The sequence below is a fragment of the Eschrichtius robustus genome, chromosome 8, assembly GCF_028021215.1.
Source record: "Eschrichtius robustus isolate mEscRob2 chromosome 8, mEscRob2.pri, whole genome shotgun sequence".
In the NCBI taxonomy this organism is placed as follows: Eukaryota; Metazoa; Chordata; class Mammalia; order Artiodactyla; family Eschrichtiidae; genus Eschrichtius; species Eschrichtius robustus.
Genome location: NC_090831.1, coordinates 130,185,179 through 130,208,291, shown reverse-complemented (window position 1 = coordinate 130,208,291; position 23,113 = coordinate 130,185,179). Strand labels below are relative to the sequence as shown.

General features: G+C 49.2%; 2 protein-coding genes across 3 annotated transcripts in view; both read left to right on the top strand.

The window, feature by feature from the left end:
• The window catches only part of ESYT2 (extended synaptotagmin 2), a 75,178-nt gene extending 64,194 nt beyond the window's left edge, over positions 1–10,984 (top strand). Inside the window, exons 15-22 of the mRNA XM_068549787.1 lie at positions 114–200; positions 1,832–1,981; positions 3,218–3,606; positions 4,757–4,855; positions 6,207–6,338; positions 7,307–7,412; positions 7,775–7,824; positions 7,913–10,984. Coding sequence (XP_068405888.1) covers positions 114–200; positions 1,832–1,981; positions 3,218–3,606; positions 4,757–4,855; positions 6,207–6,338; positions 7,307–7,412; positions 7,775–7,824; positions 7,913–7,958 — 1,059 coding nt within the window. The 3' untranslated portion in view covers positions 7,959–10,984. The remainder of the gene's footprint in view (positions 1–113; positions 201–1,831; positions 1,982–3,217; positions 3,607–4,756; positions 4,856–6,206; positions 6,339–7,306; positions 7,413–7,774; positions 7,825–7,912) is intronic.
• An 8,007-nt stretch (positions 10,985–18,991) lies between these two features.
• The window catches only part of NCAPG2 (non-SMC condensin II complex subunit G2), a 61,024-nt gene continuing 56,902 nt past the window's right edge, over positions 18,992–23,113 (top strand). The window contains exons 1-2 of one of the 2 annotated variants that reach the window (XM_068549780.1): positions 18,992–19,054; positions 22,787–22,906. In XM_068549780.1, coding sequence (XP_068405881.1) covers positions 22,829–22,906 — 78 coding nt within the window. In that variant the 5' untranslated portion in view covers positions 18,992–19,054; positions 22,787–22,828. Of the gene's footprint in view, positions 19,055–20,166; positions 20,255–22,786; positions 22,907–23,113 lie in introns of those variants that run through there. The other variant, XM_068549779.1, reaches the window with a different exon arrangement.

The window sequence follows — 23,113 nt, the reverse complement described above, 5'->3', positions numbered from 1 at the left end:
GCCCAGAGGATGGGTGTCATCCTTAGCTTCCAAGTGCAACACTCGATAAACACAGTGTGGTAGTGCTTTTCCACAGAAAATATCCCAGAGCTGATTTTGGATATTTCTTTCAGATTCGGTACAAAACCAATGAACCTGTGTGGGAGGAAAACTTCACTTTCTTCATTCACAATCCCAAGCGCCAGGAGCTCGAGGTGGAGGTAAGTGATTTGCATGTTTACGTGGTTGTGTTTGTACCTCTGCGTCACATAGTCAACACAGGGAGAACCGCTGTCGTGGGCCCACCAGATGTGTTCATGCCCTAAGTGTTGGGTGGGGGGCGGTCAGTGTTTAATTTTCAACTTTTGACTGACTGTTACTGGCGTCCAGAGGTGCAGTGGGTGTTGGTGTTCACATGTTGGCACCACTGTCAGCCCTCCCTGCTGGACGTGCTTATTCTAGTCGCTTCCGTGTGGATACCTTAGGGTACTGCTCGTAATGACACTTCCCTTCCTGTTCCTTCCTCACTGCCAGCCCGGCCTCGGCGTCAGTGGACACCTTTGCCTCCTTCCAGATCCTTAGGGCAAAGCCTTTGTGTTTCACTTCCTTCTACCCCTCCTGCCGGTTTGCTGAGTGTTTTTGTCATGAATGGGTGTTGAATATTGTCAGAGACTTTTCTATAAGTACTGAGATGATCACGTGATTTTCCTTTTTAAGTTTGTAAATATGGTGAAATGCAGTGTTGACTTTTAAATCTTAAATCTTGCAAACATTTACTGGTTTTCAAGATTTAACATGAGAAAACTGCAAACAAACCTTTATTTGGGCATAACCCCACTTGTGATGTAGTATCCTTTTTATGTGTTCAATTTAATTTGCTAAAATTTTAAGAATTTTTGTATCATAGGTAAGCAATAAAGGTGTATCATGCAGCACAGAGAACTAGAGCCATTATTTTGTAATAACTTTAAATGCAGTACAGTATAAAGTTAATGAATCACTTTTATATACCTGAAACTAATATAATATTGTAAACTGTACTTCAATTTTAAAAAAAGAGTAAGATGGGATAACCTTTAAAACAAAGAATTTTTGCACTACTCTTAAAATAATCTATAGTAACTGGACCTTGGATTTAAAAAAATAATTTTTAACGTTCTGTAAACTTAGTTATTTCATTAAAAAATGCTTTTGCGATTACAGTTTAAAAAATAAGCAATCAGGCTTTTCGGTTTTCACGTGTAGTTAACTTATTTGATCATTGCTGTAGAGCCTATGAAACCACCAAAGTTCTTACTCCTTTTGCTTAAACTACCTGTATCGCAGCAACCTAACAGGAGTCATTCCTGTTGCAGAGGCAAAGCTGAAGGTTATTATTCAGGAGCCAGAAATTGTCATGCAGTTAAAGCAGTTATTGTACATTTTGAGTAGAAGTCTTAAAAGAAGCTTAGAAATGGGTCTTCTCCATGAACAAGTGTCACCACTGGAACTTGGCGCACCACTAGGCATGTGTATTGTCACCGTTTTCACAGGACTGAGGACATTTCCTTCTAATCTTCAGATTTGTGTGGACTGCTGCCTCTCGGCTCAGGGTCCTTGTAATGGATTCCTCGGACGGGGTTTTCTCTTTGTCGTGCTCATTGTGACTATGTGATTGGGAGATGACAGGCCCTGTGACATGGCTACGCTGTAGCATCACTTGTTGCAATGTTTTGAGGCTCCCTGAGGGGGTTTCCTACTGCGTTGTGCATGGCGACAGGACGTAGAAGGAGGTGGCCGAAGACGGGGTTCTGGGCCTCCCTGCGTGTTCCGTCTCCATCCCCAGCGTTGAGCGCTCCGTCGTGTTTGGCAGGTGAAGGACGAGCAGCACCAGTGTTGCCTGGGGAACCTGAGGATCCCTCTCAGCCAGCTGCTCTCCTGCGAGGACATGACCCTGAACCGGCGCTTCCAGCTCAGTAACTCAGGTCCCAACAGCTCGCTGAAGATGAAGCTCGCCCTCAGGGTACTGCCGTCCCCAGAGCCTGGCGGGGGGAAGGGTCCTGGGTGGGCGGGCTCGTGGCGCTCCCGGTGCTGGACGCCGGGCGGGGGTGACAGGAAGGTGCTTTACGGGGAGTGTGAGTTTGCACGTTGCTGCTGGCTGTGTAGCTCAGGGGAGAGATGACCAGGGCTGGGACTCCGGCACCGACAGCAGCGGTGTTTCCAGGTTGCTTGCGCAGGCCCGGAACTGTTCCTTGGGCTTTCACATGAATCCCACCAGCCTTTTTTTTTTTTTTTTTTTTTTTTAATCCTTTTGTCCAGAAAGTATTGCTATCTGGATCAATAAAGTTTTCTGCTAATGTTAAATTTTCTAAGGTCATTCAGAAAAGAATTTTAAAAAACTCTGCAAGACGGTAGAGATTACAGGAAAAATAATGTCCAAAATAGGCGATGATTCATTTGTAAGTACCTAAGGAAATGCTGAAAATAAAACTGGCAAACATACAGGAAAATGCTAAAACTCTCTAATTTTTAAAATGCAAATTAAAATGCAGAACCAACTTTTTTTTAAAGTAAAACAAACTTAGTCTGTGGAAGGTGTGGTGGCAACGGCCTCCTTGTGCCGGGTCACAGCCTTTCCAGTAGGGACTTCAGTGTCTTCAGTTGTAAAGCACAGAGCCCCCTTTCTCTGGAAAGCTGGCTCCTGGTAATAACACAGAACTGGGGGTGTTGGCTGCAGCTTTACTTGGTAAAAGCGGGAAGAAACTTCAGGCCGTCGGGATGACCCCCAATGCAGGGTGTAGACTGCTCGGGGACATGTGCACACTCAGAGCTAATGTGAAAGGAAGCAAAGCGGGGAGGTGTTGCTCCCATGTCAACCCTAGGGGTCCGGCAGCCTCGCCCTTCCCCGGTCGCTGGTGGAGACGGTAGGATAGGGGTCGGTGTAGGGTGGGGTTTGTGGCTCGGGCTCTGCCACTGTCAAGCTGTCACCACTGTGCAGAAGAGTGGCCAGGAGGAGGCCGGAGACAGATGCACAGAAGTGAGGCTTGCACCACGCGGTGCTGTGGCGGTTACCCGCATGTGCCTTTTTCTACACTTTCTGTAATATGGTAGGTTAGCTGAACAGAGAGGCTAGATTGTTTTTCATGTTTTGTGCCAAGCTTTAAAGAAACGTTTGCAAATGAGTATCTCTAAAGCTGTTCATGTATGAGGCTGTTACCAGTGTCACCCGTTTTAATTTTGTATCTATTTTCACCTCTAGGTACTCCACCTTGAAAAGCAAGAAAGGTCTCCAGACCACCAGCACTCAGCTCAAGTAAAGCGACCCTCTGTTTCCAAGGAAGGGAGAAAAATATCTGTCAGATCTCATATGTCTCCATCGCCAGGCACTGGTGACAGCTGCACAGCCCCGTCCACGCCGGTCATCGGGGGCTGCGATAATAAGCCAGGTGTGGAAGAGAGAGCCCAGCCTGCAGAGGCCAGCCTGCAGGGGCCGCGGGACCTGGGCAGAAGCTCCTCCAGCCTCCAGGCCGGCAGCACCGGCTCCCCCAGCCACGTCTCCATCAAGGAGCCCACCCCAAGCATCGCCTCAGACATCTCGCTGCCCGTCGCCACACAGGAGCTGCGACAGAGGCTGCGGCAGCTTGAGAAGTAACTAGACGCCCCTTGCTCTTGCTGAATCGGCGCTTGACCCGAGGGCTGCGGGGAGGGAACGCGGTCCTAAGCCAGACAGCTTTCAGGCAGTGTGGCCCTTTCTCTCACCGAGCCTTTGGCTTTCAAAGTAGACCTGCCATTTCCCAGGGCCTAGTATTTGGCTTATTTAAAGCTTAGGAACGGTGGAGTGATCCTCAGACCAGGAAGGCAGAGTCTAAAGCTGACCTGACACGGAAAGGCTTGGCGGAAGCTGGACATGTTTGTCGCGTGCGAAGAGGCCCTGCTCTTTCATGCTTGGCCCCCACCCGTTTCACCGCCCAGCGGGTTTGTCTGTGGATGTTTGTGTGGATTTCTCACTTATGCCCCGTGAGTCATGGGCGTGTCCATGGTTTCCTTAGATAAGGACAGAGTCTGCAGTTACTCTAAGCTTCCGACGTGAGCCTTTTCCTCTCAGCAGGGGGAGTGGGTTGCCCTTTGGGGCGGTCTCCTCTTTGCTGCCCTGCGGTGTGCTGAGCACGGAGCAGAGGCCGAGGTGTGGAGCCTGTGGCCCGGGGCTCAGCCGGGGCAGGCGGCCGTAACCCATGCGCAGAGCAGCTCTGCTCGTGGCTGCGATTTTGGGAGAAAAGAAGCAGTCCCTCTCTCTCCCTCGCTCTAGAAAGAAATAGAATTTTAAATAAGAAACCAGTTTTCCTCAGGAGCTAAATTTGGGGAGGAACCGAGAAGATCTCGGAGCTGAGTCAGAGCCGTCATTGGTTGTCCTGGAGCTGGTGCCTCAGCCCGAGACGGGGATGGAGGGGAGGGGGTGTGACCTCATCAGACGACCCGTGAGGTGCACAGCAAGGGGCTCTGAGAAAGGAGCGCAGATTTGGGCAGTTCTGGGGTAGACGTAGCTTCAGAAACACTGAAGAGTTGATGTTTGTAAGGAGACGCCTGTGTCTTGTTTTCACTTTGGGCCATAGTTTTTAGTAGTTGGGTTATATTGAACCCTCGGATGAAATATGAATCCAGCTGGTCCATTTACACCCAGAAGTTCAGACTGGGTTCACGTTTGTGGGTACTTTCCTTCCCTCTTGTCTGAGTGAATGAATGTGCTCACAGCCTCTGTGCTGTCTGAGGAGTGCTCTCACTCTCCGCTTTGTTTCCCCAGTGGGACGACCCTGGGGCAGTCCCCGCTGGGGCAGATCCAGCTAACCGTCCGGCACAGCTCGCAGAGGAACAAGCTGGTGGTGGTCGTGCACTCCTGCAGGTGAGCCGGGCTCTCGGCTCTCGCGTCACGGGCAGCGGTTTGTTTCATTTACAGACCAGAGCAAGTAGGCGATACTGCAATTAGACACTGTAATCCTGGTTTTCAGGTTCTTAACCTCGTTTCATAACATTTTCTGTTAGTAACTGTTTTGGTTGCTTTGTAACACTCCCTTAAACTGCCGTATTGTAGTTTATAAAACATTCCCTATGGCTGAACGTTTAGAACATGATAATGAACATAGTTTTCTTTTATTGAAGTGTCTTTTGGGGATTCAGTTTCCAGGAGTAGATTTAGAACAATTCAGAGAATCCAGGCAAGTCTGTGGGATAGTGACAGGAATAGCTGTAGTTGTTCGGGAAGAGCAGACGAGCTCTTGTCCCCACAGGCAGGACGGTTTGTACCGATTCAGTAAACGTCACGTGAGATGACGGTGTTGCTTCAGTTTGTGTTTGATGAATGATGATGGTGTGGAGCTGGTTATTTTCCTTTACGTGACTTGACTGTCTCACTAGTAGCTGTGATGTAAATACGTGGATGTTATAAAAAGGTGTGGAAACAGGAAAGTAAAATTAGTAACATTTAGAAACATGATTATATAAATGTCGAGTTCGCTTCACTACCTATTTATTGAGCACCTTCTATGTTCCTGCTGCCGAGATAATTACTATGCGAGATTCCGGAGCAGCAGTCTGATTCAGCGGACTCTCCCTCGTGGGCTTTCGGTCCATCAACAAGGGAACAGTTGGAAGTGGTTGCAGGGAAAGCTGACCCTTGAGCAGCGCGGGTTTGAGCGGCATGGCTCCACCCACACGTGGAGCTTTTCGGTAGTAAATGCCACCGCCCTACACGATTTGCAGTTGGTTGACTCCATGGAGGCGGAGCCACGTACGCGGAGGGTTGGAGCCCTTAACCTCCACGTGGTTCAAGGGTCGGCTGCAATTAAATACTAGCGTGTTTGGCCCAGTTGTCCGAGGACAAGAGCAGCGTGAAGCTGCGTGAAGGAGGTGGGCCTGCGTCTGTGAAGCGTTCAGGTGGACGAAGGGCAGAGGGTGGGGTCCGTGGCCTGAGCAGGACCCGGGGAGGGGTCTCCCGCGAGGCTGACCGCATCCCCTCATTGGGAGGGGACAGTGAAGCAGTGTGGAAAGGTGATTCTGTGCGGGTCAGAACATCCCCCAAACCCTGGGCGCAGGAAACGGGGCAGAGGCCACCTCTGCAGAGCCGCTGAACGAAGTGCGCGTGGGAAGAAGGCAGTCACGGGATACAGGTAAAACCAGGTAGTAAGTTCCAGTGCGGTGCTCCTTGTCATTTTACTAGATTCTAATACCGAGCATTCTCTGGTCTGTGTTATAAGAAATCTCATTGCCTTCTCCGAAGACGGCTCTGATCCCTACGTCCGCCTGTACTTGTTACCAGACAAGAGGAGGTCAGGAAGGAGAAAAACACACGTGTCAAAGAAAACGCTGAACCCCGTGTTTGATCAGAGGTACGCGTCCACTCAGTGGGGTAGACAGTTGTGTTCACCACTCAAGGAAGGCCTGGTGGTGCCTTGGAATGACTGAGGCATTTACACCAGTGAGAGCATGAGTGAAAAACGCCTCCCGAAGAGCGGTCGTAAACTTGTTAACATAAATAAATAAATAGGCATTTGAGCATCACATCGTGAATCCTCAGGCCACACTCCACCAGCCTTGGCCTGTGCACGTGTGGGGGAAATAGTAGGTCGAATGGTGTTGATATCCATTAACTCAGTTACTAGTCACTTAATCATGGTTTCTCACCGGTGACTTTATTTACACGGAGATGAGAAACCGATGGGCAGGCACCCGGTCCTGGTGTGGGTGTCTGGCTCAGCCGCAGCCTCTAAGAGTTCCTTCAGACCTGGGGTTCAGGCTGCCCGCTCTTGGGAAGGCCGGCCACGTCCACGTGTCCCCACGTCCCCACGAGGCCTCCGACCTTGTCCTCTGCTTTGCCAGCGTCGCTTCTGGAGGCTTTTGTCCTGCAGCATCCGGCTTCAGCCGCCAGAAGGTGCCTGCAGATCCCCTCCTCTGTGAGGCTGCTTCTCGGACACCCCACTTCTGTTCACTTGCAGGCTTGGAGCTCACTCTCTTTGGGGGAGCGGACTGGCCTGGGCTCCCCAGTGTGTCGCACACCACGGCCCACGTTTTACACCGGGAGTCAGGCGTCGTGTCCACACGGGGGAGCCATAGGGTCAGCCTTTCGCATGTTGAGGATTCCAGTCTCCTCTTATGTTTGGAAAATAATGGAAAAAAAAACTTCGAGTCTTCCTGAAGGGCCAGGTCCAAACATCTAGCAGGAGAGATCAGTTTTATAATAAAAAATGAACATCACATTTGGAATGGTCTCATAAGCAGCAATGTCATTTTTTAGTTACAGTAAAACAGAGCAAAACTATGGAGAAATTTAAGGATGATTCTCTTTTTTCCACTTCAGCTTTGATTTCAGTGTCTCGTTGCCGGACGTGCAGAGGAGAACCTTGGACGTGGCCGTGAAGAACAGCGGTGGCTTCCTGTCCAAAGACAAAGGGCTTCTCGGCAAAGTAAGTTCGAAAAAAAAATCCTACGCTTTGTAAAAATTAAACACTTAACCCAGAGTACTCTTTTTAGACTTAGATTTATGTACGTGGATAATCCACGTCAGCTAAGCTGCTGTGAGTGGTTTGTGAGCCAGTATCGATGTGAATTATCTCCCCTGGTACTTTGTGATAACTTACTGTCAAGACTGTTGGATACAGGAAGGGCCTCTTGGGTACAATTGACCGTATAGGTCATGGGTGGATCATAAGGGTAGAAAAGTTGAAAAGCGAGAGGCTGAAAATGAGGGAGAGTGTGTTGCCAGAGAAGATCGGAAGCGGTGGTGAGAGGCCTGAAACCCACTGCTGCAGGCCTTTTCTCACCACAGGTCCTGGTCGGTCTGGCATCTGAAGAACTCGCCAAAGGCTGGACCCAGTGGTGAGTGTCCCCCAACAGACAGACGCGGAGCCCCGTGCGTCCATTCAGGAGCGCTTCCCCTGTGACCGCGTGTCTTCCTGTGTCTCAGGTACGACCTCACGGAGGATGGGACGAGGCCCCACGTGGTGACGTAGGCTGCGCTGGCCGAGGAGCCCCCGCTGTATCCGCCAGCCCCGTGCCGACACGCAGCCCACACAGATGCACCCATGCTCTTTTTATAATTCCATGTACTTGGTTACTTGTCCCTTAGTGGTTTTATAAAACATTGACGTTTTAGGCGTATTTGGCCATTACTAGCATTAAGTTTTGTATGTTTAGTTTCCTCTAGTATTTGACCAGTTTTTTCGGCGTGCGTAGGATAGTGGTCAACCGTTGTGTGCGTAAAGCTGTATGTCAGTTGTCTCTCCTAGGAAGCCGATATATGGTTGTGCTTTTTTATGGCTTTGTTTTGTATATCACTGAGGTGCACTATGCTGTGTAAATAGACTATTTTTTATAATCTCTACATGCTGGTTTGAATTCAGAAGAAAATGGATCGAGGAAATATATATATTTTTTTCTTCTAAAACTTATTAAATTCTTATGACAAATAACCGTTTTTGTCTCTGCAGGAAAAAGCTCTCAGTGACCTATTTTGTGGTGTTTCTTTTTAAAAAGAAAAGCTGAAAGATTAGTAAATATTAGTATATTTCTGCCCATTATGAATGATGAAAGAATGTATTCAAAGTATTTACACTTTCATAAATATAAAGATATATTATTGAGAAGTCAGTTGAAGTGCTTATAAGGAAAAATGTCATATAACTGAGTTATATAAAATATTAAGAGACTTGTCATGGTTCATAAGTCATAGTGCACTAATCTGAAATTTCTTACATAAAATGGAATGTCTTAAGTTTATTTCTAGTTGCTTGTTGTAACTTATTCATGAAATAGTGCAGATACATAATCATACTTTTCCTGAAATGTAATACAGACGGATTCTAAATGTTAGCAGTTAGTCTGTTGTGAAATTTACAGTGTTTTTCAGCCCGAAAAGAAAGGCAAACTCATGTTGTCCCCGTAGAGGCTGTGAGGTAAGGTCGGGGTGAGTAGCTAGGAAGCCGACGCCGGCCCGTGATCGTCAGTGTGACGCACACAGAGGACAGAGCCCCCGAGCCGGCGCCAGCCACCGCCACGGCCCCGGGGTTCCGGCACAGCGGCTGCTGGTTGTAAAGAACCCCTTGCTGGGATTCCTCACTTTATGCCACGACTGACCTCGGTGTTGGGATATTGTTATACAGCTTTTATTTGGGAATATTTTTCTTCTTAGATTACGAAAAGCATGTTTTAGATACTTAAAGGCCCCAAGCCTCTTAGGAGGTGAGGCTCCAGAGCCGTGCGGTAGCTGTGCGTGCCCCGAACACGGTGCACGTGTGCAGAAGGAGCTTTAAGGATTCTAAGGCGTGTGATGCAAATGACTGCCTGAGCCACGGGGGCACCCTACAGTTACGTCGTAATCCTGGGGAAAACAGAGCTGTGAGATTGAGTCAGAGACCTCACTAGGGCCCTGCCATGGACTCCTGGGCGTGACTGGCCTGCCCAAGTGCCTGTGTGGACACCGCCGCTGCTCCTGCCCTCTGGTGGGTTTCAGTTGTGTCCACCGCACACTTTGAACCCTGGGTGTGCGTGTGATGGGGCCTGTAGCCTTGCAGTACGTCTCACGCAGTCGTGCAGACCCGGCACTCTCGCAGCTTCCTGGGTCATGAAGCTTCTCCGAAGCCCCAGCAGAGACCATCTCCTCTGTCAGCACAGAGGGCGTTAGGAACGTGGTGACACTCAGGGGTGTGTGCTCGGGAAACACCTAACTCTGGTATTTTAGCAGCGTGAGGAAGACAGGTAATTCCTAAGTCTAGTTGCCTGCCCGTGGTATTAGATCTTTGGAGATTTTTTAAAAATTAGGTTTGTTGTGGGAATTCCCTGGTGGTCCAGCGGTTAGGACTCGACGCTCTCACTGCCAGGGGCCTGGGTTTGATCCCTGGCCAGGGAACTAAGATCCCACAAGCCATGTGGTGCAGCCAAAAAAAAAAAAAAAAAGTTTGTTGCAGGGCTTCTGGCAGTGGTCCCCAGCCTTTTCGGCCCCAGGGCCCAGTTTCGTGGAAGACAGGGGGTGGCGTGGGGGAAGATGGCTCAGGCGGTGACGCCAGCAGTGGGGAGCGATGGGGAGCGGCAGGGGAAGCTTCACTCGCTTCACTGCTGTGCGGCCCGGTTCCGGTCCTCCTCCCGGGGGCTGGGGACCCCTGGCTCCTGGCATAATTTCCAAAACAGGAGAAACACTCACTGAAATGTAGCATACCAGTGATTTCTACCAACAGCCCCAGCTTTTGGGTTTTGTAGCCACGTGGTTCACCTATTCAACGTGTATTTTACATGATGGAATACTTTAGTTAAGCAATTCGGCAAAATAAATGCCGTGGAAGGTACAAGACCCAAACAAAGCCAGTTAGCAGCATGATGCCCACCCTCTGTGTGGACGGGCGGGCTGGACACAGACCCAGCAGCCAGCGCCATTCTCTTCGAAAGGAAAGGGACGATCTAAGGTCACTGAAATACCTCCCAGGCAGGATTCTGTCCTGATGGCCGATGGGTGTTTTGGGAACCTCTTGTGTCCAGTCGGGCAGCTGAGAATCAGTATCAGGCCCGACCCCCGGCCGGGCTCCAGGATCCTGCCGACGGACACTCCGTTCTCAAAACTTTCATCGCCGGTGGTTCTGAATAATTGATTCATCTGGGAAAAGGGAACTTTAGCTTTTCTACCTTGAGCCAAACCAATGGAGGGGAAATTAGTGTTGGTTAATTTGAATTGTTACTTTGTTGCTTATCCTGTGCCTTAAAGTAGGAAGTGTGAGGCCTTGCTTCAGGTTAAAACACAAGGAGCCTTGCAGCTGAGTTCGCCACAGTTATTCCTCATCCAGAGGTCGGCCCTCCTTTGTCAAGCACTGAAGCCAAATGCAGTCAGCGTGTGTGTTTATATTGTGGTTGTTGCTTTAATTCCAGTCTAGCTGGACGGCCCGCTGTGGATGGAACGCAGCAGAGGGTTTATTGTAGAATGCCCTTTCCGCTCAACTAATTTTACATGACAGTGCATGTGTTTATTCAATAAAACTTTTCTGTTAGTTCACTTGTGATTTGTTCTTCGTCTTTTGGAGTAAAATTTTTAGTGTGGAACCAGATAATTTGAGAAGTGGTTACAGTCTAGTATTTATATTTGCCAGTTGTGAATTCTCTGCCTACCTCAGACTCTGAGTTTTGAAAACAGCTCTTCTGAAAGGTAATCATGAGTAGAAAAAACAGTCTTTAAAACCAGAGCCCTGAGAAGTAATGAAAGAGGCTCTGGTTTGAACAAGCGGAGGGGAACCCCTAGGGGTGCCACTGCTGTCGACATCCCCTGCCGATGGTCGGGGTGACTGAGGCGTGTCTCGGGAGTCTGGCGTCAGCCTCGCTGTTAGTAGCTCACTCAGCACCGTCACAGTAGCCTAATCCCAGTTCAGCTTTATTTAAAGCCATTTCCCGCCTGGACCGTACGTGTCCAAAGCAGAGGTTACGTGGGTGTTATTTAAGCCTTTTCCAGTTGTTTATCACTGTTCCGAGCACACAGTTGGTGAATAAATATCAGTTGAGTAAAGGGTGAATAAACCTGGCAGACCTTAAATAACATTAATTTGTCCTAACAAGTTTCCATTTAAGGAAAGGTAGACACCTATTGATAGTTCTTAGTTCCGGCTAAAGAGAAAGGTACTGGTGAACATAGTAAAGAGTACACCCTATTGAGACAGAGGCCATAGTCTGAGAAATAATTGTCTGAGGAAAAATTGAGGCAGAAAAGTGGGAAATGAGCCAGGAAGTCTGTCTGTATTTAGTGTTAATCTGGACATCCTGGGCAATACGATAGGGGAAGAAAAAGATGATAAATTCCGTATTGGGAAAGAAGGTCATTTTCAAATACGAGATTGCCTATGTGAAAAACCTAAGAAAATCATCTGAAAACTTTTGAATCGAACAAGTATTTAATAAAGGGTCAGTTATAAAAACATACAAATACCTGTGGTTTATACACTAATATTGATAGCGACTAGAAAATATAATGGAAAAAATCTTACAGCAGCCCTGGAACCACAATAGCAGTGAAAACCTGCAGCGGATTGGGAGCGGGTAGGGTGGGTTCAGCGCTCCCCAAGAGCCCCGTCCCCAGAGAACTGCCACAGTTTGGCCCAGCTGGCTCCTGGGGAAACCATGTGGAAAACAATCAGTGGCAGTTGTTTAACACAGCAGGTCCCTGGGGTGGCGATACAAGTTGGGACAACAGGAGGCTGACCGAAAAATGTTAAAGGAAAACCTGGGAAATTGATGTCCAAAAGGGGCTTGGGAAAACTGGCATTCCTGGGGCTCTAGAAAGATGTGCACGTGCAGGGCTGTGCACGTGTCCAGGAAAGGCCCATGCGAGTGAGCCCAGACCTGTCACCTCCAGCTGGTGTTGAGGCACCGTGCAAGCAGGAGGTGAAGGCTGAGGCAGAGGTGTCAACCGCCTGACGGGATGTGAAAACAGACCCCCCCTCAATACACACACACACACACACACACACACACACCAGCCCTCAGCCACCCCCCCCCACACACACACACCAGCCCTCAGCCACCCCCACCCCCCCACCCCACACACACACCCCAGCCCTCAGCAGGTACTGGGAGACGAGTCCAAAGTACTAGAGAGACCTCTGCCCAGTCACTAGCTGACCAGGTTGGCTAACTGAGCAGAGACTTCAGAGGCAGCACAGAGCAAAGGATGTAGCTTTTAGGAGACTCACCCAAGGAGGTTACTAAGCGAAAAGTATCTAAGTCGGTGGGGAGGGCTCTTAGAGCGTTGCCATGGTATTATTTTAAATGTTCGGTTTTCAACAACGACAGAACATGAGATATTCACAGAAACAGGATAGTATGGGCCACACACGGGGAAAAAGCAGTCATGGAAAGTTCCCCCAGGAAGCCCAGATGTAAGTAGACGGAGACCTTAAATCAGCTATTACGTAAGTATGTTCAAAGAAAACCGTGTCCAAAGAATTCACGGAAAGTATGAGAATGATTCTCAGCAAAATAGAGAAGGCAGTAAAGACAGAAATCATCAAAAGGATGAAATAAAAATTCTGGAGTTTAAAATACAGTAAGTGAAATGTACATTTCACTGAAGTTCAACAATAGATTTGAGCGGACGGAAGAATCGGCAAACTTGAAGATGAGTCACTGAGACGATCTCATCTGAGGACAAAAAGAACAGAATGAAGAAGAATGAACAGGGCACCAACTTCACCAACAGTGAAGTCCCAGAGGGGAGGAGGGAGCAGGGCCAGAAATTACATTTAAGGAGATGATGGGCAAGCATGCTCGGATTTGATGGAAAACATTACACATTAGAGAAGCTCAACGGACTCCAGGTGGGATAAACTTAGGCCCACGCGAGGCACATTTCAGCCAAAGGGTGGAAAGTCAGACTTAGACCATCTCCCACGAGGATTCCTCGATGAGATACTGCTGACTGCTCACCTGAAACCACAGAGGCCAGGACGGGGGTGACGATGCAGTGTGGTGGAAGAGCCCCACCTCCAACAAGACTCCTACAGAATGAAGGAGGGTGTGGGTATCCCCAGATACTCTTTTTTTCCCTGTTGCTGCCCCACCTGCCTTGTAAGGACCACTAAAGGGACGGATGTCTCTGCATGCATACATCTCGTTAGATGTCCCCTTGTTTCTACCTGGAGTGGCCCAGGGGCTAAGAGCGAGGTTCCCAGTCAGACCACCCACGCTCAACCCGCACCCGCCCCACGTGACCTGGAGCAAGTGCATCGTACATGCCTGCAGGAGTGGGCACGCATATGTGTGTTGAGTGTGCATACATATGCCTAGTATTGTGTGTGTGCATGAACATGTGAATATGTGCTTGTGTGCATGTATGTACTCTGTGCATATGCATGTTGTGTGCCCGTGTGTATGTGTGAGTATGCACGTGTATGTTTAGCTCCTCCAAGACCATCTTCTCAAACCCAGGGTCTCAGCCTGGATCCCCCTGAAAGTAGAGCCTAAGGCGAGGCTCGGGTGCATGTGGTCATTCGGAATGTGGGCCTGTGAGGGAAACTTCTTCCTTTTGTTCTAGTCTCTGAAACAGTTTGCATAAGATAGTGATCATCTGTTTCTTAAAAATTTGGTGAAATTTGCCTATAAAAATTTCTGAGCCTGATGTCTTTTAAGAAGATTTTGATTACCCATTCATTTTAACATTTTGTATTAATTTATTTTCAATTTCTTATCAAATCAATTTTGAAGATTATCTACCTCATGCTTTCCAATTTATTGGAAAACTATTTCTTATGAATTTAATATCTCTGTTACATTTGTAGTTGCATCTCCTTTTAATTTCCTAACATTGTTTATGTGTACCTTCTACTTTTTTCTTGATTAGACTTGCTAGAAATCCATTTATCTTACTAGTTTCGTATAGACCTTGCTTGTTATTTTATTATATCAATTGTTTTTGTTTTTGTATTAAATTTTGCTCTTGCCTCCCTTTCTGTCTTCTTTGGTTTACAGAGTTGAACAAACTTGTTTTCCATCTTTCTTTTAAAACAATTAAATTCATTTAAGGCTAGAAATTTTACCCTACCTCCTGCTCCAGCCTCACCTCCCAAGCTTTGGTAAGTACACACTTTCATCTAGATGTAGGCATGTTCTAATTTCTATTGAGATTTACTCTATTCCTTGAGTTAACGTAGAACTCAAGGAATAAGTTTCAAAGCATGATGCCCCGCCCCCCCCTTTTTGGTGTTGGTTATGAATTTAATTGCACTGAGGTCAGAGAAGATGTCTACACGACATTGATTCTTTGGGGGGAGATTGAACTCATCCCCTTGCCCCTGTCTTTGCTCTCCTGACCCCTGGTCCAGAGCAAGTCTTAAAGGATGTTCTGAGACCCCACTCCGTGGGGAGAGTTGAGATTTTGAGATAGCAGTTCCTGCGACCAAATGAGAGAGGGACTTGACGTGGCTGCTGGCGGGAGCTGTGTCTGGGTCCGTGGCTCCTGTGCCAGAGGCACTGGGTTTTGAGCCTTTCTGCTTCTTTTCCTGGGCAGGTGGGTCTGCCTGGCCCTTGGCTGCAAGCAGAGAGCCCAGACCTGGTCTCGGTCCTCCGTGGGGCACGCCCAGCCCACTTGCCCGAGGAACCGCACTCGCTCTACCTGCCTGTCCATGGCCTGCACCCCCGTGGCCTCAGGACCTTGTTCTGCATTCCTGTTCCATTTATGCTGCATTGGCACAGAGACGCATTTTCGGCTTTCTCTGTTTGCATCCTATCTCCCATAGCTGCTAGGAGCAGGGGAAGTGAGCAGAAGCGTGCACTCACTGCGCGTCGTAACCCACAGCACTCACGTCTGTGTCATCCTGCCAGAAAGGAGTCCTGACAGTCTTGGGCTGGTGACTGACGCCTCCTCTCCCTCAGGAGCCTTGGTCCCACCAGGTGGCGCTGCCACCACTGTGATACCTTGAGGCTTTTAAAGGTTCCGTAAGGAGCCATTTCCTTCATTTCTGCATGTATTTTAGAGCCAGAAGGAGCCGCTAGTTGTTACAGCTCTGCCTCCCATTTTCCAGGCGAGGAGCCAGGCTCTCAAAGAAAATGATTTGCCCAGGATCTCGTAGCTAATTGCCAGAGCCAGGTAAGCCCCACCAGCGTGTTTTACAGGCATCTCAGGATGACAAACTTGCCTAATACGGAGGCTTCTTCTAAACTAGAGGTACAGCCAAATCTAAATACAACAAAATACTTACAGTAAAATTATTCTTATAAGATTAAATGGGTCGATGGCCCATGACTTCAGTTATTATTTTACTAAACTATCTCAATATCACAAAAATATTTAGACCATCCCTTGAATTTAATTATTCAGTGGCAGCCAATAATTACAGTTTCTTTACTCTTTCACAAATGGACTTGTAGGAAAATATCCAATAGAAATAAGATAAACAGAGTATATGGTATAAAGTGATTTAACAAGATAGATAGTTAATGTTAATTTGGATAAGACAAGACTAACCTCTGAGCCGTTTACTATAGGTGCTCTTAACATGTGTATTCCTGGAGAAGGCTGTGAAAGGCAATCCTCACTTTCATGCAGGCAAAACGCTATGCAGAGGGCTCTGCTCCTGACTAAGGGGTCTGGGTCGAGTATTTCATAGAAATTGCTGGCAGATTTAGCTGAGTGTGAGTGACACATGGAGGAGCCCCCGCAGGAGCAGCAGTGCTCAGGGGCCCCTTTCCCACCTCCCGGGAACTGGGCACCCCGTGCATCTGCTGTGCAGTGAGAGAAGCAGACACAGAATGCCACATAGCATGTGATTCCTAGGAAATGTCCAGAACAGGCAGATCCACAGTGGCCTTGGGGCCAGCTCGTGTTCCTGCCTTCTCAACACTCTCCCCTGGGCCCCTGGGTACACGTGGGACCCGTCCCCACCTCCAGAGAGCCTGAGCGGGCTGGTCTGGGGAGGCCCAGGCTGGGTGTCAAGGACTCCGGGGTGATTGTGGTGTGACTCAGGGCTGAGAACTACTGTTGCCGGGTGCGGCTCCCTTCCGGAGGCTTCCTCAACGTCCTGCTGCCCGTGAGCACTGCCCAGGGGTGTGGGCCGTGCAGATATTCCCACACCAGCCCTGCTTTCCCACCCCAGTTAACTCGGATTCGAATTCCCAGCTTGGCACATCTGTGTTGGTACTCATGCTGGTGAAATTTGTTTATAACAGCTTTATTGAGATACAATTCGTATGCTATAAAATTTACCCTTTTAAAGTGTACAATTCACTGGTTTTTAGTATGTTCATGAGGTTGTGCGCAACCATCACCACTGTCTGATCTCAGTTCATTTTCATCACCCAGAAGAAACCCTGCACCCATTAGCAGTCACCCCCGTCTCTGTCAGCCCCTGGCAACCCCTAACCTACCTTCTGTCTGTGGATCTGCCTGTTCCGGACATTTTGTACGAATGGACTCACCCTGTATAGCCTTTTGTGTCTGCTTCTCTCACTGGGCATCGCGTCTTCAAGCTCATCCACGTTGTAGCCTGTGTCAGAACTTCGTTCCCTCTAAGGCTGAAGAATATTCCACTGTCTGGGCGGACCCATCTTGTTTGCCCGTTTGTTTGTTGGTGGACATTGGGTTGTGTCCAGTTTCGGTGGTGCTGGTGCTCTTTGAGGGGGCGGTGATCACGTCCTGTGTTGGACGCCTGGCTGGGAAGGATGCTGGCAGGGTGCCTTCCCCCAGCCAGGCCACACTCGCTCACTGTGGGCTCAGCACTATTGGTTCTGTGCTCGTGCCACTCAGGTTTCCTCTTTCTCCATCTTTTCTGCGATCGACTTCTAACCTGCACATTAGGATCACCTGGGGATCCTAATACTAGTTAAAAACACGAATGCTCGCTGTGTCCCCCAGTCGTCTGACCTAATTGGTCTGCACAGGTATAGGCTCATGGTCTCACAAGCAGTTCACTAAATTCCAAACTGCAGCTTGGCTGAGCACGCTTTGCTTGGGCCATCTATCTCGCTCTCCTCTGAGTTACCCATGCAGGAGACCCCACCCAGCTCTGCGGTGGTCTCCCCGGGAAGAGCTGCCCTGAGCCGGGAGGGAGCCGAAGGCGGACAGCTCCCCTTTCCCCTTGTCTTTCCGCTTGTCTTCCCAAGGTCATCACGGCAGGTGGGCGTGCAAATGGCGCCTACAGAGGGGCGCCGTCTTCACCCTTCCCCCCCTCGCCGGTGTTTCACTCGGGTCTCAGTCTGGAGCCCAGTCCCCAGGGTAGGGCAAGGGTGGGCATCGGGCTTCCAGTTGCTTCTGCTTTTCCTTTCACTGTTGTTCAAATACATCCACGTTTCCCAACCTCAAACTTTTACTGACAGAGACAGTACAGTATAAAATCACAGAAAGAAGGACGAGTTTCTGCACGTGCCTCCTCTTTAGCCCTGAGCCCGCCCCCTTTGGGCTGTGGCTTCAGAACCGCCTTGTTTTATCACTTTCTACCCAGGAGACAGGACCACGGAAGAGTGGACACGGGGATAGAAAGAGGGGGAAGGGGAGCAGGTTCGGCGCCCGGGAGGCCGTGAGCGCCCGCAGCCCGTCGGTGTGCAGGCAGCTGTGGGTTCCGAGGCGGGAGTGGACGCCCAGGACGGGGTGACCGGCTCCAGAGTGAAGAGGGGGGCCTGAGCTGGGGCGTGGCATTCGGGGACCGCAAGGGAGCCGGGGCTGCGCGGAAAGGCGGCGGGGCGGGGGGAGGCGGAGGGGCGCGCTAACCGCCCGGGGACACGGCCGGCCTCTCCACGCGCCCGGTGGGGCCCTCCGGCCTCACTGCCGCAAGCTTCCTGACAGACCAGGACCAGCCCCAAAGCCTCTGCTTTCATGCTGTTGAAATGACAGTATTTTTGATCTCATGGGTTTAATGAGGCACGTGGTTAAGTTCATTTCACCTGTTTGTTCTCATTTTTGCTAGTGAGGTCGCTGGGGTCACAGCTGCAGATGTGGCTCCCGTCATTTTGCCACCGGACAGCACTGTACCGGGCCGGCGGTGACCACCCTCCCCCTCCCCAGACCGCCGGTTAGTCCAGAGTCCCCTCTGGACGCTTCCAGCCTGAGGGAAGGCAGGTGCAGGGCTGCATCCTCACAGAGAGCGCCTGGGCGGGAGGGGACAGGGTTTTGCTGGCGAGGGCCTGGGGCTTCCAGGGCACAGCGGAAGGATTTCTGACGTTGGGGTGGGTGGGGAAGGGCTAGCACGGGGCCTCGTGGGGACCGGGGCGGGTAGGTGGGCTGCAGCTTTGCGTGGCGGCGGGCTTGAACCGGGCGGGGGCCCAGGGCACCTGCATCCCAGCCAGGCCCTCACAGCAAAGCCCAAAGCCTCAGGACACGGGGTGATGCGCTCACGCTGGACCCCTGGGGACAGTCTTCCTCCAGGCCCTAACTCCAGGTGGAGGATAGGCCTGGGGTGAGCCTGGGGCCTTTGTTCCTTGACCCTGGTGTCCGAGTGGGCCCGTGGCCCCCATCTTAGAGATGCATTCTTTATTCCTCAGCAGTTTATGAACAGTTCCCGAGGCTTTTCCAACACAGTTCATTCTGATTTGGCTGATTGGCTTAACGGTGAGGCCTGGATTTATGGATCGGATTGTTTCCATAAACTGAGTGAGTGCAATCTGCAGCTCTTCAAGGTGTGGGAGAAACATAAAGCAAGCAATAGAAGATTTTATTTAAAAAAAAAATTGCATTGGCAAAAGTGCCTTGAAATAAAAGAGTAACTGATATAATTAATAGTAATTCAGTGTATCTGGCTAAAGGTTTTTTGGAAACCGAGAAATGATTTTAAGTGACTGGATAAAAATTCTTTTTGAAATTCAGGTGGTTTCCAAGTCTTTGCTTTGAACAAAAATTGAAGGAAAGCCCAATCAAGTTATTAGCTGATACAAGTTAAATTAAAAGAAATTGATGATAGATCAGTATGTGATTTTTGGCATTTGATTAAAATACATTCAAGGAATAGGGTACATTGCTATTAATTTTTTTTTTCATTTCTGTCTGCTTTTTTTGGTGTGAACAAGTTTTCTCAGTATTTACATCTATAAACATAAAAAATCAGAATAGAATATTTATTCTTAGAAACATAAATTGATTGAAAAAATAGTCTTGACCATAGCATTAAGAGGTGTGTTTCAACAAAATTTTAGTTTTATATTTGATAAGTACATATCAAATTTATAATCAGTTGATACGGCTTTGATCTATTTGTATCCCTAATTAATAAAAGTGTGAATGTAGAGAATTTTGGGCATGAGATACTAAATATGTATCTGTATATACGTATATGTATTTATTTATATATATATTTGCTGGAGACATGGTCCATAGAAGCTGCGTAGCAAAAGTAGATACTACGTTAGTACAGAATTATGTGGGAAACGTGGAATTGACATATGCGTTCACGAACACTCGTCCAATTGCTAGAGAATTCAGACGTCACTTGATATATATAAAGGATGATGTCACAGTTTTATTTTGAGTCAGTCTTTATGTCAGAGATTGCATCTATTTTCAGTCATTTAAGGCAAGACAAATTTTGATGTCAGACTAAAAAATGTCAGGATCCGAGCTCGCGTGGAAGAGGCGGGGCCCGGGCCCGGGCACGGCCCCGGGCCCAGGAGTGGTGGGCCTTGGTGGAGGGCGGACTGGGAGGCGGGGCGTGCGCCCTCCGGAGGCCCCGCCCTGACGCTTCCAGTTATCGCGAGAGTGGCGCGTGGTGACGCGCGGGCGGGCGGAGCGCGTCGAGGGCGCCGGCGGGCGGGTTTGAATCTGGTCCGAGCGCGGGAATCTGCGGGTCCCGGGGACAAGGTGAGCGCCGCGGTGCCGGCCCGCGAAGGGCTGGGGGCAGGGACCCGGGAAACAGCGGGGTCGGGCAGGTCGGGCCCCTAGCACCGCAGCCTCCGCATGGGCCGTGATCTGAGCCCGCGGCCCGGCTGGCGGCTCTGAGGTGGCGGAGGAGGTGGGCACCGGGGCCGGGAGCGCGCCACACTCCGCGCCTTCCCTCCAGGGCTGAATTTAGAGGATATCCAGCCTGGACCCGGGACTGACACTGGACAGGACTCCCAGCCAGGGCTGGGAACTGACTCCGTATGGGACCCCCTGAGCCCTGGACCTGGGACTGACCCCAGACGGGACCCCCCCGAGCCCTGGACCGAGGGCTGACACCGGACAGGACCCCCCCCAGCCCTGGACCCGCGACTGACCCCAGACAGGACCCCCTGAGCCCTGGACCTGGGACTGACCCTGGACAGGACCCCCCGAGCCCTGGACCGAGGGCTGACACCGGACAGGACCCCCGGTCCTGGACCCGCGACTGACCCCAGACAGGACCCCCTGAGCCCTGGACCTGGGACTGACCCCAGACAGGAACCCCTGAGCCCTGGACCAAGGGCTGATCCCAGAGAGGACCCCCGGTTCTGGACCTGGGACTGACCCCAGACAGGACCCCCAGCCTGGACCTGGGACTGACCTTAGAGAGAACCTCTCCAGCCCTGGACCAGAGACTGACCTCAGAGATCAGTTCCCTGAGCCTCCGTGCTCTGGGAAACCTGTCCTCAAGTATCTCTCCTACGTCTGAGATGAATGGTTTGCTCCAGGTGACGAGGGTTTTCCATGGTGACAGTGTGACAGGGATCTCTTTTTAATGCTCATCTTAATTCAGTGCCGACCTCCTGTGTGAAGAGCACAGTGCCATGGGGACGGTAGCTGCATGGTGGGATGATCTCTCACCTAGCAGGTAGCTCTGGCTGGAAGGGTGAGGTCTTGTGCACATAGTAGTGGGTCACTTTGAGAGAGGGAGGTTGCGTGTAAGTTAAGAAATTAGTAACCCTTGAAGAACTACAGTCACTAGTGTCAGAGAGACAGTGGGGAGTGTGGCAATAAATCCGGTAGTCTAGTGGCAGAGGATTACTGTGGTTAAGACCAACATGCCAAGAATTACACTTGGAAATAGAGCAAACCAGAAAAGTTAGCCGAATCACGAAAAAGCAAGGAGGGTCCCAGTTTAAGGTATATGATTCCATGCAGTTGATTGCACCTTTTTGGAAAATTGTTTATTTAAACTCTTGAATTGGTACTAGCCATTGTCACTCATCAGGCTTGTTGCTGGTGGCCCTCCTGCCCGCTTAGCCAGTCGCAAGTTATGCTCACAGCTCAGGCATCTGAGTTGAGGGATGAGGTGGCCACACTTCAGTGGTGCTTATGTGGAGAAGTTATTTTCTATCCTTGTTGGTTTAATTTAAATGCTAAGATCTTGGGGTTCTGTATTTAAGATGACTCTATCCCCATAATTATTGCCGTTGGTACCAGTAATTTTCCATATTGCTCTCCTTATGACTGCAGGAGGTTTTCACTTATTTGTAAAGTGAGCGTCCTGTTACACGTACGGTCCGTCATTTTGCTATTACTTCATTGGGCTGATGTCTCTCAAACCGGGGACCGCTGGCACGAGGTGGTGTGAATGGCAGATGGGATTTGTTAGGGGAGACGCGGGCAGCGAGGGAGGCTGCACACAGTCCCTGAGCTCTCGTCCCGCAGGGGTGGGGAAGAGTGTGCTGTCGTTGGGAGCAGCTGGTGCGCCCTAACAAGCTCCCAGGTGACCCCAGGGCCACCCTCTGCATAACAGTGTGACCGTGACAGGGATTTTCTTGGTGGAGGAGTGGTGCTTTAGGAAGGGAGAGTCTTCAGGATTTGGCAGCTGGGCTTGGTCTGTTCTGAGCTGACGCAGACCTGAAGGAGCGTCTTGCGAAGGTGCTGAAAAGGGAGAGGAGGTGAGCCTCCTGGAGCTGCTGGGTTTCTCTTTCCTTAGTTGATAACCTCGTTCACATTCGGTAGAAACATGATGTTATGTTGATACTATTCTCAGTAAAGAAAATAGGGAAGTTATTTTTATTTATTTTTTTAAATTAATTTTTATTGCAGTATAATTGATTTACAATGTTGTGTTAGTTTCTGCTGTACAGCAAAGTGAATCAGCTATACGTATACACATGTCCACTCTTCTTTAGATTCTGTTCCCATATAGGTCATTACAGAGTACTGAGTAGAGTTCCCTGTGCTATACAGTAGGTTCTTATTAGTTATCTGTTTTATACATAGTAGTGTGTATATATCACTCCCAATCTCCCAGTTTACCCCTCCCTCCCCTTTCTCCCTTGGTAAGGAAGTTCTTTTTTAGATATTGTAACTTGTTTATGTCAGAATATTGTTAGAAACTGTCTATCATAGGTGGTACAGGGATTTTCTTGCAGTTTTGGATACTAACTAATGTACCAAATTACATCTTGTAGGAAAAGGTATATTTGCAAATGCAAGTTTCAATATGATTGTGTTTTTTACTAGGGTTACAGAATAAATGCCATATGAAAAACAGTTTGATCTGCCATGGAAAAACGTGAGACATTTGTACAAGCAGTGTCTAAGGAGCTGATTGGAGAATTTTTGCAATTCATTCAACTTGATGTAAGTTTTATGTTTAGCTTTATTGTGTTTGTGATCGTTAATGTAAGACATTTTCCTAAAATCATTATATCCACAAATGAAATATAGTCATCTCAGTGAATCCGTAGGGACCAAGGTTTATTTAAAAAAGTAACAGAAAACTGTACTCAGATAGACCGCTGATGGGCAACTACTCCCAAATGGTGTTCCCTCCTTTCTTTTAAGAGG